The sequence below is a fragment of the Cyprinodon tularosa genome, unplaced genomic scaffold, assembly GCF_016077235.1.
Source record: "Cyprinodon tularosa strain WSP-4 unplaced genomic scaffold, ASM1607723v1 ctg107, whole genome shotgun sequence".
In the NCBI taxonomy this organism is placed as follows: Eukaryota; Metazoa; Chordata; class Actinopteri; order Cyprinodontiformes; family Cyprinodontidae; genus Cyprinodon; species Cyprinodon tularosa.
In genome coordinates, this window is record NW_024037860.1 from 2694906 (window position 1) to 2712379 (window position 17474).

The 17474-nt window shown below is 40.6% G+C and overlaps 1 protein-coding gene across 5 annotated transcripts in view; it reads right to left on the minus strand.

The window, feature by feature from the left end:
- Positions 1-17474, minus strand: part of LOC119786164 (zinc finger protein 236-like) — a 116616-nt gene that overhangs the window by 22863 nt on the left and 76279 nt on the right. For 3 of the 5 annotated variants that reach the window (XM_038289339.1, XM_038289332.1, XM_038289323.1), the window contains exons 24-30: positions 15615-15846; positions 15339-15530; positions 13734-13892; positions 8505-8710; positions 6387-6515; positions 5918-6112; positions 3433-3562 (exon numbers count right to left, since the gene is read on the minus strand). In XM_038289339.1, coding sequence (XP_038145267.1) covers positions 3433-3562; positions 5918-6112; positions 6387-6515; positions 8505-8710; positions 13734-13892; positions 15339-15530; positions 15615-15846 — 1243 coding nt within the window. The remainder of the gene's footprint in view (positions 1-3432; positions 3563-5917; positions 6113-6386; positions 6516-8504; positions 8711-13733; positions 13893-15338; positions 15531-15614; positions 15847-17474) is intronic. The other 2 variants (XM_038289356.1, XM_038289347.1) reach the window with 1 other exon arrangement.

Genomic DNA, 17474 nt, shown 5'->3' on the forward strand with positions numbered 1-17474 from the left:
AATCACCTACAGAAAGTGGTGGCGTGGTTTCAAAACGCCTAAAGAAACAAGCCCATAACTGAACAAATCAATCTATATATAAGCGATCTCAACATTACACAGGTATGAGAGATCAAATATCTGGGCCTGGTTCTAGACTCCCAGCTTAAGTTTGAACGCCACATAAAAACAGTTTATAGAGTTACTAAAGCAAAACCTTTCACTTTGTCAATGATCAGGAACCACCTGCAATTCCATGCTGCCCGCATGTTTATGTACAGTTGAGCCACCAGAGATTATCAATAACAGAGTTTTGAAAATACTGAATCACAAACCCATCAGATCACATCACTAAATTAGTTTGAGAAATGTCAAACGGTAAATATTGGAGCTATTTAATGTAAAGTTTGGTTGAGCTGTAAAGTGCCTTGAGATGACATGTGTTGTGAATTTGGCGCTATATAAATAAACTGAATTGAAATTGAATTAATCCTATATTGACCCTTTTTTTTTATCTTTTGACACTCTATTTAAAGATTCCTTTGCAGAAAGTTGCAAAACATGGTCATGATGTGCCAGGAACTGAATGCTCTTTATGTGTATAACTCAAGGTCCCTGCCTGCATAATGGAATATATGTGTATCACCTTGCAACTTACTCCCCACACATTTCTTTAGGGTTGCGGCGTGAACTTTTGTAACTAGGGACTCCCTATTGTAAATAAAGAGAGAGAAGGATGGCAAGTGTGCTTTAAAGCAGGGGGAGATTGTAACTGTAAACCCAGTGGGCCTCTGCAGATGGCTGACCACACCGAGTCTGGTTCTGCTGGAGGTTTCTTCCTGTTAAAAGGTAGTTTTTCCTCTCCACTGTCACTACAAGCATGCTTATTGTGAGGGATTGCCTTCGAGTCAATAAGTCAATGCAATCAACTGGTTTTCCTTGGATAATAAAACTTTGAATCAATTTGACTGTATGATCTGATGAACTGTAAAGTGCCTTGAGATGACATGTGTTGTGAATTGGCACTATTTAAATAAACTGAATTGAATCAACTGATCACCTCTCTGTCCGTTCTCCTCACAAGTAATAATAATTTAGCCTATTGTCCTTCTTCCCCAGTTTATTTTATGTTATTTAAGCCAGTGTTTTTCAATCCTGGTCCTCAAGGCACCCTGCTCTGCATGTTTTGGATGTTTCTGAGCTTCAGCACACCTGGTTCAGATGATTGCTGTTCAGGTAAGCCTGATAATCTGCTATCAATTGATAACAGGTGTGTGAAAGCTGGGAAACATCTAAAACATGCAGGGCAGGGTGCCTTGAGGACCAGGGTTGAAAAACACTGATTTAAGCCTAACAGTTAACTTTAAATTAAATCAATTAAAGTTGATGTTTAAATGCTTTCATCAAGCCCCACTGGTCCTCCCTGAGTGAGTAGTTCCTCCCAGGATTCCAGAACCAGAGGAGCTCAGACATTAGGTCAGTCAGCCCTGAAGTCTTTGCACACTGAACTGAAGGGAGAGACCGACTGGGGTCCTTTTTAAACATAAAACTCAAAGACTTTATTCCGTGGTCAGGCATGTGATCACTGATAACCTGTGGATTTTGCATATTGTGCCTTTTATTGCGTGCTGTACTCCATATTTTGTTTTATAAAGAGCCATCTAGGGACGGACGCTGAGAATTAGCATTTGCTAAAATGTTGTAGTGTGTAAAATGAGCTTATGAAAAATACTTGTCCCTATTCAGATAAATCTAAATTCAATTAAATTCCCCTTCAAAAGCTGCTGCAGCAACAAATTAACATAAACAATTTGAAATAAATGATATGCTATCAATCAACGAGGCAGCATCGACAGCTTTCGATATTTCAGCCTTTCTTCAAATGCAGAAGGGCTTTAAAAGGATTAGAGGCACATTAAATCAATTAAAGGCTGGCGTTCTGAAGGTTAAGCTGCAGCCAGATTGTTTCCCTGACTACATCTCTAATAAACAATTAAGTGGAATTATTGTCAATATAAAGTCAGAGTCATCACCACAGCCTGGAATCATATTTCTTTCACATTTTGCTGTTTATGTAGTTTTCAAGTTACGACAACAAACTTTAAAGGCCATCCTCCTTTTCAAAAATGAAAATAATTGGAAAGCATCTATTGACATGATAATGAGTTTAAGTTTTGCCACATATTGTCAGTCGGCTTTAGGCTTTGCTCTGTTCTACTCTGATTTAAACCGCTCTATCATGGTTCCATGTAGTGTTCCTGTTTGACGATGAACATCTGCTCTGTTTCAGGTCTAACAGCTTTTCTTCTTCCAGGACTGAGCTGTGTTAAACTCCATCTTTCTTCTTATCAAGTCTATAGGCTCTTTGTCCTGACCGGAGAAAAACATCCCCATAGCGTGAAGTTTTCTAATATTCTCCAACAAACCTCTGAGGTGTTCACAGAACACCTAGTTTGATAAAATAACAAGTTTTCTTGCCTGTCGATAGCCTTTAAAAAGCCAATTCTGACTTTTTTTTCCCCTGTAATTTAAAATTTTTTCAAACTTTTGTAACTGACCGATATTGGTGTTTATAAGGTCACAATAAACCTTCAATGTGCTAATCTTATTTTACTGGAAAAAACAAAACAGGTAGAACTATTGTTTTATTCAGAGGTATATGGGAGTAAAATGTTTACAAGCCCTGTATCTGTAATATTTTTTTATGTCCTGAAGGACCAATTGCCATTTCTGTCCATTTACAGAAAACGACTTTACCAACACTAATTAGTATTTGATGATTCTTAAAGGCATACTGTGTAACTTTTTGGCACTAGGGAAGCTAGACTTGTAATTGCCCATATTTTGCTTCTAATAAACTTAAAAAAAATAACAAAGATATATGACTGTATACTAGGAGCAAGGAGTTAACTTGCAAGTCTAATAATAAAATTGAGAAAAGAGAATCAGTTTACATCTCGCTTCGTCTTTCAGCCTGCGCCAACGAACAAACTCCTTTCCATGATCGACTCTTGCTTTTCCTCAGGCACAATCTCTTTCACGTTTTCTCTTTTTAGCCTCCTCAAAAGGTTCTAACTTTTCCCTTGCCTCCGCCATGACCAGTAGTCAAGCAGGCGGACAAATGGTAAAGCAATAGCCTTAGCTCCGTGAATATATCAGAGTCTATGGCTGTAAAGTGATACGTTCTTCTAGGTCATGACCTGGCCAACGACAATGCATCTTCTCCCAACTTAAATAGTCGGTATTTCAAGAGGGGAGCCTCGCTTGCAGCATTGATAGTGTCAAGCTCTGTATATTAGCCTGAGGAATCATTTAACAATACTCATGTGCGTCAAATCTTCAGGTCACAAGGTCTGTGGTGGGCCTTTAAGGGGTTACATTTGTTAGCCACTGCTGCCATTAGTGTATTTTATAGACATGAATCAAGAGAAATAACCCCAAGCTTGATCTCACCTGTGTGTGTTCGGTTGTGTCTCTCCAGCTGGCTGCGTTTCGCAAATGCCTTGGCACAAGAGCAACAGTTGAAGACTCTGGGTTTCTGGGAGCTGGGTGAAGGGCCTGGCTGGTGCACCCGTTCATGATCCTGAGAAACAAATCATTCATTTATGTCTTGTGATATATTTTCTGCCTGAATTCAGCCTGGATTCTTTTAAACAAAAAGGTGCCCTGTACTAAAAAATGGTTTCTGCTAAAGTGTTAGAGTAGTGTTAGAAATATCATATAATCAACATGAAACTTCACCAAAACAATATGAATACACATGGGGGGAGGGATGTCTTAGAGTCTTTATAAGAAGGTTAAGTGGTAAAATGTGCCTTATTGAATCCAATATCATAGAAATGAAGCTTAAGCATAAATTGAATCTGGAAGACTCTTATCAGCTTCACCTGAACCACGTCCGATGTCCCTCATTCAGCTCCAGCCAATCAACGCGGGCGCTGCACCTTCTCAGTCCCACTCACCCTCTGACTTATTCCATCACCAGTCTCCGGGCTTTTCCCTTTTCTTGGTTACTAATCCAAGCGTATGTTGATTCACAGCATCAAAGTGTTCTGCCGGGGCCCAGCGCCAAATAACTTATTTTATCTATGTCCTTTTATGCTTCTGTCTCCTTAAACCCAGTTGGGCCACAGATGGGTGATGGAGGTTGCTTCCTGTAAAAAGGGAGCTTTCCTCTCTACTGTCGCTACATGCATGCTCAGTGCGAGGGATAGCAGAGAGTCAATCAGTCGTTGCAATCAGCTGGTTTTTTTTCTAAAAAATATTTTGAAGAAAATGATCATGTGACCTGTATAAATGAATGTAATATTTTCCAATTGCCACTTTTCTATTTTCTCTGTGAAACAGACAAACTCACCCACCTGGCAAGGCAAGCTGCATCCTGAACAGCTCATACAGCTGAAGGACTCTAATCCACTCAAAACGATTTCAAATCAAAAGCAAGCATATTATCCGTCTGAGGTGGTGATTAGCTTTCTGTATGTTAGAAAAGGCCAACTGTGATTGCTGAAGATTAGATCTCAGATCACTAAGCATGTGGTCTTAAAATGGTACTTCAATAATAATAATAAAGGTAAGGCACACTTATGATATTTTCAACGGCGACAAAAAAGAGCACTTAGCCCAAGAGTCAGACAGAGTGTGTTTGGTCTTTTTTTTCTCTAGTAAAAATCCTTCTATGTAATAAATCTTATGTTGCTCTAAAACCTGTAAAAACGACCCCACACTCTGGAAGAAAAGCATTTGTGGGCTTAGAAGCAGAGCGAAGGATGTGGGCTGCTTCCATTAAATTTGCTAAATCCTCTCTGCTGCTGCCACTCAGCTTTTTACGGAGGCAGCGTGACAGCGTGGGACAGCCTTTCCCTCACTGTTAAAACAAGACTTTTTATCGACTTGTGAAAATTTTCCCAATCCCTCAACTCCAGTATTAAGGACAGGCGTCTATTCTGTAAAACGTCCTCGACCCAGTTCACGGGACTGATCAGAGAAACTATTACATGTGTTATGTATTAGTAAAACAGTATAAGAAGTGAAAACAGGTGTCATCCAGGCAAAGACGCTGCATCAATCATAGAAGGAGATCCTCTGACAAAGAGACATATTTCTAAAATCTTCCATTACATCTGAAAAAAGAGGCTCTGTATGTGGGAACCCGCTACACACCCCGAAGCTGTTTGAGAGGATATGATCCGATCTATCACAGAGAAACAGTTTAAAGCATGCACCACTGATTCCCCACCTAAAAAATCCATCTTCCGCTGCCTGCCTTGTGGAAAATGACCACAAGTAACAAATAAATACCTTGTTCATTTTTAAATTTTCTCCAAATCAGACGGAAATTGATTTTTCCCTTCTCTGGCTTTTTAATAAAAGTAAATATTTTCCACCAGAACCAGTGTTTTTTTTTTATCTTTTCAACAAACTAAAGTCCACGTCCAAGTTTTAGATGAAGACTAATGAGCAGCCGGGGGAGCAGAAGAGGGAGGCTCAGTCGATGACTGCGGCACTAGCCATAATCCTGGCTCCATTAGTCATAGTGAGGAAGGAGTACAGCCGTTGAAGCGCATTTGCAGAAGCAGAAACTGGGAGCATTGTAGCTCTTTGTGTAGAAAAGTGACATGTGGGAGGGAAAGAGCTTGAACTTTAAGCTGCACCCTCCTCCTTCCAGGCTCTTATGTCCTTCACCACATGAGAGGGGTTGAAGAAAAGGAGAAGAGCGATGCATTTATCATAACTGTGCAGCAAAAAACCTACTTGTGTTCAGTGTTTTGTCATCAAGAGACACTTTAAGAAAGCAGTGAATCCCAGATTTGTCAGAGGTTAGAACATTTCTTCCCCACTCCTCCGTCATGAGATCACCCATACTGGCAGGATAATTATCATTACGCCAAAGCTGTGCTTGACTTTAAACAGCTGGAATACGCTTTGCAGCTCTAACCTTGAGGTGCGTCGCTCGCTTGAAAGCCTTTTTGCAGAAGCTGCAGACGTAGCAGCGGTCCTTGCCATGAGCTTGCTTGCAGTGCCGTCGCAGCGCGTTTCCGTTCCCAAACAGCTGGTTGCAGTAAAAACACTGGTTCCTGTTATCGATGTCTGACTGGGAGTCTTTGCCAACTTTTTCCCCGTCTGCAGGATTCTAGAATCATAACACGATTACATGAGTCTTTATTTCATCACTGCTTTTCCTAATTTACCAAAATAATCAACTTATATTAGGAGGGTTTTTAAACTTTTCAAGTTAAAGTTAAAGCGTTTTTTTAATGTTTACTTATCTCATAATCTTTCATAAATCATACTAACTTTGATGCACATTCATGTGAATATAGATACTTTAAAGCTCAAACCTTCAGTCTTATCACATATTATTAGTAGGCAGTCATCTTGCCTGCAAAAAAAAAAGAAATACTTACAAAATATCCATTGTCTGACGCCCCATTTGATGATTGGGAATGATGGCTGACCAGTAAGACCTGCTGGCTGGAGTTGGCCGACTGTCCCGGCAGGCCAGGGTCATTTAGTACTGCAGGGAACGTCTGACCCTATAGGTATAAAAAGGTAGTCTGGTTAAGCAGCTTGACAAACAAAAGCTCAGTTGGTCTGCCTAGAAATATTTTCATCTAGTCACTAACCATTAAAGATGGCACACACTCACTCCAAAGATCTGAACTGGACCCGATTGCCATTTAATTTTGGGATCAGGTACCATACCAGGTAACACTGGATGACCTCAACTAAAATAACATTTCTGTTGGGTAATGTCTCCCACCCCATGCATGAAAGTGTTGCTGAACTGGAGAGCTCCTTAGGTGACAGACTGTTGCACCCTAAATGCACCAGGGAGCATTATCACAGATCCTTCCTCCCAGCAGCTGTGAGACTCTATAAGCATCACTGTTCCTAACAACCTCAATAAGTTGTTACATTCAATCTGATTTTGCTGTCTGTCTTAGTAAGTTAAATATCATGCTGCTGTAAAAATGTCCACAGCTGTAAATTGAGTATTTTTTCTGCAGATGTGCAGTATTTATATTGTAAAAACACTGTACAGTACAATATTTTATTGATTTATTTTCTTAACTTTGTCACTAATTGTGTTATTTTTATACATTTTTAAGGTGCACATTTGTGAAACCACTTTTGCTATAATCTTTTGCTGCTGTAACACCAAAATTCCCCCATTGTGGGACAATAAAGGGGTTTTCTATTCTATTCTATTCTATTCTGTTCTATGACCAGCTACTGAATGTCTTATTGTAACTCCCTATAATCCTTGCATTGAAGCTTGAAGTCAAAGCATCAATGCCTGCTCAGGTACACTTTAAATCTATCATTATAGGTATCTGTGTGATTTCCTGGGTTCATTTTGTTACAACAAAGGTAGAGAGCAGTCTGCTGCTCAGACGTCTCTCTTTGGTTAAGCTGCAGGTGTTTAGGGAGAAAATACAAGACGGATTAGTGGGTATGTGTTTTGTGGTAAAATCAGTCTGATTGCCAAAATAATCTGCTGCAATCTGCAGTAAGGAGCTTCTGGAGAAAAGAAGGCTACCCATATAAAAGAAAGTTGTTCTTTATCAGGGCATTTAGAAATTGGAAAAGTTGGCAGCCTTTTAGAAGACTTTACATGGAGGAAAAAATCACACAGACTTGAGTTATGATTAGCATTGCCAACTGAACTGAACCCTCTAACCCTGACTCTAATACTCCATTAGACAGTAATTGAGACAATCACTGCAGGAAGATCTGCATTTTAACAATCTTACTGTTGGAACCAGCAAACAAAAGAAATAAGACAGAGTTCCCCTGCTGCTACATAAAGTAATCGTTCAGAGTAGACCTGCAGTCCCTGGAAGCATCTTGTGTAGCAGGAGAGCTGAATTTTATGCCCACCTGCAACTCTGACAGCAGGAAGGAGGAAGATGTGTTCATGATCCTGACAGCGCCAAGGTGGTGGAAAAAATGGCAACTGGTGGAAACTTTTCTACGTTTATAAAGCTAAATGTGACAGCTAGCACTTTGCGGCAGCCTGCGGTCTCACAGACGTCCACAACGTCGACTATCAGTGTTTGGTGGAAGCGATCTGGTTATTTTTACCAGTACTTATAATAACAATCAACCACTAAGGCTGTTCTTTCATTCTGTCATGTGCTTTTTGGTGAGAAAAACAAAAAATAAAAACAATTTGCCGCCAGGCCTTCGTTACAGGGTGTGGACTGCCTACTTCAACAGGATGGAAGATTTTAGGAAAAGTTATTTCTGTCTGAAGCGAAGACAAAAGTAGGAACATCTGTCAGATTTAGGAACTGCCAAGAATGTGAATGAAAGTATAATGAATCACTGTATTGTCCATCTTTTAAACAGAAAAACAAACGATTACCTGAGATCACCACACAGTCTACAAATAATGAGTAAAATCAGTCAAACATTTGCATCAGCAGATGTTTATATTCAGATACCAATTAATCCTCAAAATTTACAAATTGGTACAAATTAAAGAAAAAAATTAATGTTCTTTAAATTCTGTTTCTTACTAATAAATGTGAGTGTTGCTCATGTTCACAGTACATGGGATTTTTAACCTGTGCACTGAGGTTTAAGGTGACACCATCCAGCATGGCCTGAGCATCCGTGAGGGTAAGGGTGACGCTTCCATCGCTCGCCACGCCTCCTGGTGACATCACTAAGCTCTTTGACGCAGCAGTATGAGACAAAGTGGTGCTGGGTGCCAGACTGGTTACTGGAAGTGGGAAACACAGAGAGAGAGACATGAGTTGTGTTTGCAAACAAGACAGCTGATGGATTTTTCACCGCAGTGATCAAAGGTACGACTCTACCAGCCGTGCACATCTAAACACTTTTTCTCTTCTGTCATGATGGGTTAAAAAGTTCCCCATAATATTGTTTATCATCTACTTTAAAGTACTACAAAATATCTCCATGCGTTTCCTAGTCTTCGTAATGCGAAAATATTGTCAAAAATCTGCATTAACGAAATGTATTAAAGAGAAAGGGACGGCTTCTTCACTCCAACAGAAAAGGAAAGCAGACGTTGCTATGGCAATCGAGTGACGCCCCATGTGCAGGGTTGTAGGTTAACAATTTACATGTGGCGGCACGTGTTTCCTCCGCCACCAGGCCGCTGTTAAACCTGTTAAAATGTTCCACTGGCCCTACCCACTACGTGGTTTGGGATGGCACTTAATGTAGCGGACCCTCTACGAGAATGTGCAAATTGAGGGTTACTTCTTGGGGTTATTGGCATACGCTGCGATTTTTTCAATCGTTGCACGCAGCTACAGCTCACACTGTACGACTAAATTGCAGAGTTTGTCGTACAGTCTGAGTTTACAGCTCACAATGTATGTTCTAACACTGTGTGACCCGACGCTTTGATGCGATCTACCTGCTCACAGTGTACGTCTAAAAACCACATTTGACTCAGCCTCCGCAGTGAGATGGCGCTACTCGGACTCGTCTGTCCGGAAGCCAAATCATTAGAAGAGGTATTTGAAGCTCACTAGAGAGAATCGAGTGTGCTGAAAGTCCTAAGAAGAAAAGGTGACAGCATATTTGAACATACATATGGCTGATCAAACGTGGCTACTACGGTTTGTCAATTTTACAGAAAGAACTCCATTTCACCTGCACCCTGCCTTGCTTCTGTGTTTTCATCTGAGAGGAAAAAGATGAAGAATCCTTGTTTGCGCATTTCCACTGAGCGATTTGCCCACAATGGCCAAATAAATTTCAAACACATTTTATTTTCTCCTGACCTCACGATTCCTGATCGAGAGGTGGTCGTGAGAGGGTGACCGCCCCTCGTTACGCCCTGTACGCTACATGACGCAGAACGTACGATCAGGCAGATCGGAAAATTCTCGCACGACTGGAAAGTCGGCCTGAAAAGGGCAAAAAACGTACGGGTTTGGGATTGGGCCGAAGACTGGTTACCTTGAAAAGTGGGCCCCTCAAGACATGGGATTTCCTGAAGAGTAGCCAATCACATACAAGTTATTTTGTCCAATGGGTACCGCCTTCAAAGTGACAAAATCTGGCAGGGGTGAGCATGTGTGTAATATATTGGGGCTCTGTGACGCTCTACATGTATAACACATTAACCATGTTGAGTTTATAAGCATCTATATGAAGTAAAGCGCCTTATAGGAGTATTTATTGCATAAATGGACTTTTGGCAGAATTTTGATGTCATACTGAAATGCTACAAACCAACCAGGCCTTTAGAGAACGGCTGCAATCATTTCAGGATTAAACTAGACAAATGGAGGGAATTGGTGGCAATGGATTGATAAAAGGGCTACGACGGCAAAGAGGCTATACTATACTGTTCAGATTTTTATTTGCATTAGCATTTGACGTCCTTGTTTTATTCCCCACCACTTCACTGATGTTTTTATTGACCGATCTGTCAATGAAATTCTTACAATGTGGTTGTAGTGTGAAAAGGTCTGGGGGGTGAATAGCTCTGAAAGGCTCTGGTTAAACTGGACCGTCACAGATAACAGCTTGTGCAACCAGAATGGTTTGGAAAAAAGAGAATTTGATCATGTTTTAAACATTTTCCAGCATGACGAACTGGAACATTTCATAATGTTCAGCCACATTCCAGGCCGAGTGCTGAACATACAGCAGCAGGGTATTATTATATAAATATATATATATTTTTTTCATTGACAGGAAAATATCTGCCTGTTCTGCCCAGTGAACAGTCTGCAGCCAGTCAATAATTTCAGGCCTCCTGGTGCTTTTCGACTATGAGCAAAAGGCGCTAAATCGTTCTAGTCAAAGAGGAGCTCCTGTCCCTTTTCACTTCACAGCCACTTGGATTGGAACTGAATAAATAAGCCGACCTAGAACCGGTTCCCTGTCACAGAGCACATGGAGCCCTATTTGCATACAGAGCGATAACAAGGTTTCCGTCTAATCAACACAAGACGAGATACTCTCAGTGTCTCTGAGAAGCAGGGGAAGCTTTTATTGCCACTCGAGCTGAGAGAGACAGAGGAGGGTAATTGATAAAGAGTGATATTTGCATCAAAAATTTGATTAGACCTTTAGGTGACAAGCAAATATCACAAACGTAAGGGAGCAATCTCTGACAATGTAAATCAATTCCCCTACAGCAAAGTCCAAAAACCTTTTTTACCTCCTATAACACTCAGGTCTGTGGAACCTGAACTGCTACTGCTTCATACTTTGCTTTAATTAAAAGCTCTGCTCTCACTGATACTCACGGAAAACTGGGATTATTTTAAATTTTATTCACGTAAAGTAAATGTCCAAAAATGATGTGTGTGCAAAAATACAGTTTTAAAAATCAATCCAAGAAACTCATCAACTCTATACAAGCCAGTCCTATTAATTATACAATGTTGTTACGTTTGGTTCATTAATGAATGGGCTTGTTTTGTAGAAATAAGATAATAAAATACAAGATAGACATATATACCCTTGGTGTGCTGCAGCATTAAAATTGCCTCAATTGTCTCTGTGGTATGGATGTGACAAATATATTAGTACAAATATAGAATAATGACAAAAAAAATGGAAAACAAGCAGTCTGCATCAAGTGACTGCAGCAATGAAGTGGTTAAAGGACCAATCAATGCAATGGCTGACTAACTTTGCAGCAATTCCTCCGACTGAGAGTCACATTATAAAGAAGACAAATTGTTTTTATTTTAAAGGCAAAAACCTCAAATTAAACCAGACTTAGTGAGAGACACCATCAGGTATAAACATGGCCAGAAATATTAAACAGATTTATCTGTGAGAACTTAACTAGCAGACTGCAAAAGCTGAAATATAATTAAGTCATTTTTCCTTGAAACGAGTGTGTATTCCATTGGATTAAAACCATTTATGTTTAAAATTAGAAGAAAAAAACAATTCCAGCATCTTATTTCAAATGCATAGTATCTAAATATCTTATTTTAAGGACAGAAACACTCCATAAAGTCCATTGGGTGTTTATTCCATTCCATCAACCTGAGGGCAAATACACTTATTATTAGGCTGAGTATTGGCATGCGTGTTGCGATACGATTCGTGTGAAGATACTTGGGCCACGATATAATATAACGATATTGCAATATCACTATATATTGTGATATTTTCCCCAGCTATCAAAATTAAATGTATAGATAAAAAAGCAAGTGCCGTAATAGTTCATTAGAAGATATTGCTCTGTAATGCTCTCTCTGTTTTTCACATATTAGCTTCATTTGGTCTGTTCCTGTTTGGCAGTGACTCCAATATCAGCTGTGGTGCTGCCATCAAGACCTTTGTTTATAGATCGGCCTGTTTTCCAGTGTAGTCTTGTTTCTCTGACTATGACTGGCTAGTTGTATCTTTGCTTCTTACTGTGTCTCCTTGAACCCCAGTCGGCCTCAGCAGATGGCTGCTCACACCTAGTCTGGTTCTGCTGGAGGTTTCTTCGTGTTAAAAGGGAGTTTTTCCTCTCCACTGTTGCTACAAGTATGCTTAGTGCCTTCGAGTCAATAAGGCAATGCAATCGACTGGTTTTCCTTAGATAGAAAACATTGAATAGATTTGACTGTAAGATCTGGTGAACTGTGAAGTGCCTTGAGATGAATGATGTGTTGTGAATTGGCGCAATATAAATAAACTGAATTGAATATTGATCTTTTACTCATTTTTGGATCCATGTTATTTGGGGTTTGAATGAGGCAACGTCTTCCACTGTGACTGCCTCAGCTACTGATACTGAGTGTGCAGGTGCTGCAGTGTGTAGTGTGCACAACCCATGTACGGTGGGCTTAGTCCTTGACGCGGCTGACCCGGGTTCGAATCCAACCTTTAGTCCTTTGCTGCATGTCTCTCCCTCTCTCTCATACCCCCTTTCCTGTCAGCCTACTGTCGAAAAGTGAGCCACAAGTGCCGTAAATACTCAAACTACATACATGTATATGCTGCACCTCATAGCAATAGGGCTCCACAGCGCTCTATAACAGAGTGGCAGTGCAGAGGTAGCCCATTTCCCCTCATTATTTTAGGTTAAAAAGTTTTGTTTTTTTTACAAAATCAATACTATAGACTGAAAGGTTGATATTATATCGGGCAGCCAAAAGTCATGATATATCGTCAAAACGATTTTTTTGCCAAACCCCTAATTATTATAGGAAGTTTTTAGTTCACCTTTTGCAGTGAAAGATCATCTGCTACTTTTTCCTCTCACAATATTTATATAATAAAAACACAACAGTCCCAAAAAGATTTTCCTTTTTGTTTCTCTAAAGGAGGTTTAAACCCATTATTTTTCCAGCAGACAACTGGAGCAGCTTTCAGGACAGCAGAGGTATCATTTAGCCAAATGACCAGCAGACCTTGTTGCTCCAGTGAACTGGACGCATCAAATGGAGCCATATTTTCCAAGACTGTGATTTTCCTCTTTTTTTGTTCACAAGTGGATAAAAAATGTAGCTTGTAAAACAAAACCAAAACAAAAAAACATCATAAAAGCAGCCTAGCAACCTTAAGGGTAATCTGCATACTTTGAGGCTTCTCCATAGAAACATAGAGGCAGCAAATCATTCACTGCAGATGCTTAAGCACCCGTTAAAAAGTGTGATGATTTTCCAGACGGTAGGAGCAGACTGGGATAACGCAGATAAGGTGGTAGAGATATTCCATAAAAACAAAGCAGCTGCTCAAAGAACATCTAACAAAGTTTGAAAGGTATTGGAAACTTTCAGGGAACAGGCTGCTGCTCGGGTCCGTACCTGCCATCCCAGTGCTGGCCGGGCTCTGAGGTAGAAGGTGGTCATTGGTGATGGTCATGGTCGCATTCGTGGGTTGGCTGGTGAGTGGAGATGCAAGCCTGAGGCTGCCGCTCATCTCTGCACCATTGCTATTGTTATGATGGGGAAGCAGATCTTGACCTGCAGAGATATTTGTTAAAAGCAGTAGAAAATATATGTGAGTGACTATAAAGAACCAAAGATGAAATAGAAAAAGAAAATGACCTTCAGAGTTGATTCTGTGATCTTTATATAAATGTGGTTTCTGCTTTTCATTTATTATTTTGTTTTCTCCTGTGACTAAAGTGTTTTTTTATCAAAGAAAGAAAGAATAAACTTAAAATATCCAATACGTGACGGAGTGCCTATACAAGCCTGCCAAGGCTAAAATCACAGCAGGATTCTGGCACAGAGATGCATCCAGCAAATGCTTCTGTATAGAGCCATTCATACACAGCTGCTTTACAAGTAAAACAGAGGAACAAATGAGGTTAGACACAAAGAAAAACACAAAACATGAGAAGAACATTGTAAGCAGAACAAAAGGCTCAGACAAAAGGACCTTCACGGTTAAGCTTTGGTAAACGTATTTAGTGCGGATCTTTCTCTACATCAATCAGATGCTGCCTCCTCTGGTTTGGTTCTGCACTGCAGTGATTGAAAAACAGCTGGAATCAGATCATGTCTGCTGATTTATGTTGGGTTTTCTACCAGCAGTGTTTCAGATGAGCTGAATACGCTATTGAGATCTTTCTGTTCACAATTACATTGTCATCTTCCAGACAATATGAAGAAATAAAGCATGCAGTTTTCCTATTATTTCAAGAGGAAGCCCTCTACGTTGTGATGTTTTGAAAAGGATAGAAAATGAGGTCTGAGTCTCTGAGGAGGTCTGGGTTTCTGCTTGATCTGCTCTTCAGCACCATTAAGTCAAGCTGAGTTTTAACTTTCCATCTTTGGGAGTGAATCATAACCTAGAGAAAAAAAAAAGTTAAAATTTAGTCATTCCAATCCTTAGAACTAATTAACAAACTGGATTTCCTCTAAAACCTTTTTAATTCCCAACAGGAATTAGTTCCCTGGGAAGAAGCATGAGGATAAAACAAAAGAAAACGGTGAAAAAAAGACAAAGATCCTTTCTTAAAGTCTTAGCTTGAAGGATTAGAATCACATTACAATAAATCAGGAGGCTGAAAAGGAGAAGCTCGACGTTGCTAATGGCATATGAATCATCAGATGATGATCTATCTCCTCAAACGGGAGAATAGAGACCTGGAACTCAAGCTTTCACTACACTATAGGCATTAGGGATGTACCTCCAGCTAAAACGGAGTCTTCAATAATCTGGGATTGCTGAAGGGAAAAAAATGCTCCATCAGTTATTTTTCATTCAATTCAGGGAGGAAGGATCCTTTTAAAGACCAGGTTTCATTCAGTGTCTATCACTGCCCAGCTGTATGTCTGTCTCAGTGGGGAAATCAGTGAAGAAACAGGAACTTTTGTTTGCTTTTTATTGCTGTCTGCTGCAGACTTCTGAGCTCGTAGGAAGACAGTGAACTTAGTAAAGTTGTGGCAAACTCTGCTTACCTGAAATGGTGAGTGTGATCTCCTGAGGGTTTCCTGGTGCAGCGCCGGATCCGGCTGCAGAGGCCTGAGCCTGGACCTGAGCCAGAGCCTGGGTAAGGCTGGAGTTGTTGATGGTCAGAGTTATCTCCTGGCTGCCGCTACTTCCTGCCACTAGCCCTGCGCCGCTAATGACCTGGTTAAGGTCCTGGGGGCCTACAAGCACATTCAAGCACAGATTATTACTCGACTCTAAAAAAGCAGAGTTTTCTGGATGCTTGATCATTTATTTGTTGTTACCTGTAACATCCTGCTCTGGCAGGCCGGCTATGGAGACCTGTGGGGAGGAGATGCTGGACGGCTGCATGGCCAGGCTGGTCAGAGGATGGATGACGACGTTGGCGGAGACGGACGGGTCGTTTACGGACATGAGCTGGCTGCCGGAGTGAGAGACCAGGCCGGTGTCCACGCTCAGGGGCTGGGAGAGCAGGCCGCCCTGCTGGAGGGTCTGCTGGAGGAGGGCAGGGTCGATCTGCAAGGGAACAACCGCCTCAGGTAAGAGTAGCAGAGAAAATATCGAAGCAGGCGCGTGCTTTTTTTATTTATTTATTTTTTCAATAACAGCAACCTCTGCAGCTAAAGTAGTTCTGGATTTGGCACTTTTTTAAACTAAGAAACATTGGATTTTACAAAGATTTAATTCTTTCTCAATAATTCAAATGTATGTTTTTTTTGTGCCTTTATAGGCCAGAAAAAAACAATATTCACTTTTGGATAGCCATTTATAGGACAGAACTACAATAACAGTGCCTCACCAGGCATTCATTACCCCCAGAACCTTGTTGGTTTTAAAAACTAACACTCCAAATTATCTGCATGGTGAAGCACATAGGGGGCAGCACCATGCTGTGGAGATACTTTTCTTCATCAGGGACGACTAAGCTGGTCAGAGATGGATGGAGTCAACGACTGGCATAAAAACCAATTAGAAGGCTTCAAGCTGTGCTGAACGTTCAGGCTAGGGCTGCAACTAATGATTATTTTGCTGATCTGTTAATCTGTTGATTCATGTTTCATTTAATAATCTGAGAGAAAAAGTTCCTTAATACAGATTAAACTGTATTCTGGATAGAGCAGATGGACAGATTAAAGGAATAGTACACCCAAAACATGATTAGCCTTCATTTTCTACTCACCCCCATGCTGAACAACACTCTCGAGTACTTTTTTGATTCTGATTTGCTTCTTGCTGTCTGCTGACATTCAAATAATGGAGGTCTATGGCGCCCGAGGCAGAAAGGACCATAAAAGTCCACAAAAATCGTGTCAATATTCCTCCACACTGCTCGTCCAATGTATTCCAAGTGTCCTGAGTGGGTAGCGTGCATTATTTACTCGAAACGAAGTCATTTAGAATGTTTTTAGAGCATAAACAGTAGTGTATAGGATTTCCTAAAAGCGTGTTCACGAGTCAACGGAAACCTCGGCAGACCAAACCAGATGAAAGTGCGCATTCAGCGTCTGCTCTGCAGATAATGCAAGCGTAGAAGAAGAAATGTGCTGTTTACCTGTGCAAAGAAAGAAACAACGAGAGAAAAATGTCTGAGGACTTCAGTGTTGAGGAAGAGCATGAGTTCTTTGCCCAGCTGAATGCGCACTTTCATCTGGTTTGGTCTGCCGCGGTGTCCGTAGGCTCGTGAACTCGCAGGCGCGCGCTTTTAGGAAATCCTATACACTACTGTTTATGCTCTAAAAACATTCTAAATGACTTCGTTTCGAGTAAATTATGGACGCTACCCACTCAGGACACTTGGAATACATTGGACGAGCAGTATGGAGGAATATTGACACGTTTTTGTGGACTTTTATGGACCTTTCTGCCTCGGGCGCCATAGACCTCCATTATTTGAATGTCAGCAGACAGCAAGAAGCCTCCCAGATCTCCAGATGCATTTGAGATATCAAAAAAGTACTCCAGAGTGTTGTTCAGCATGGGGGTGAGTAGAAAATGAAGGCTAATCATGTTTTGGGTGTACTATTCCTTTAACTTTGTTTTTATCTTGAATTTTTTATCTTGAATGCAAAATACGACATGTTTTTTTGACATTCTTGTACAATTATTGCTCTTAAATGGTTGCTCTATCAGCTAAAGGCTTTTTT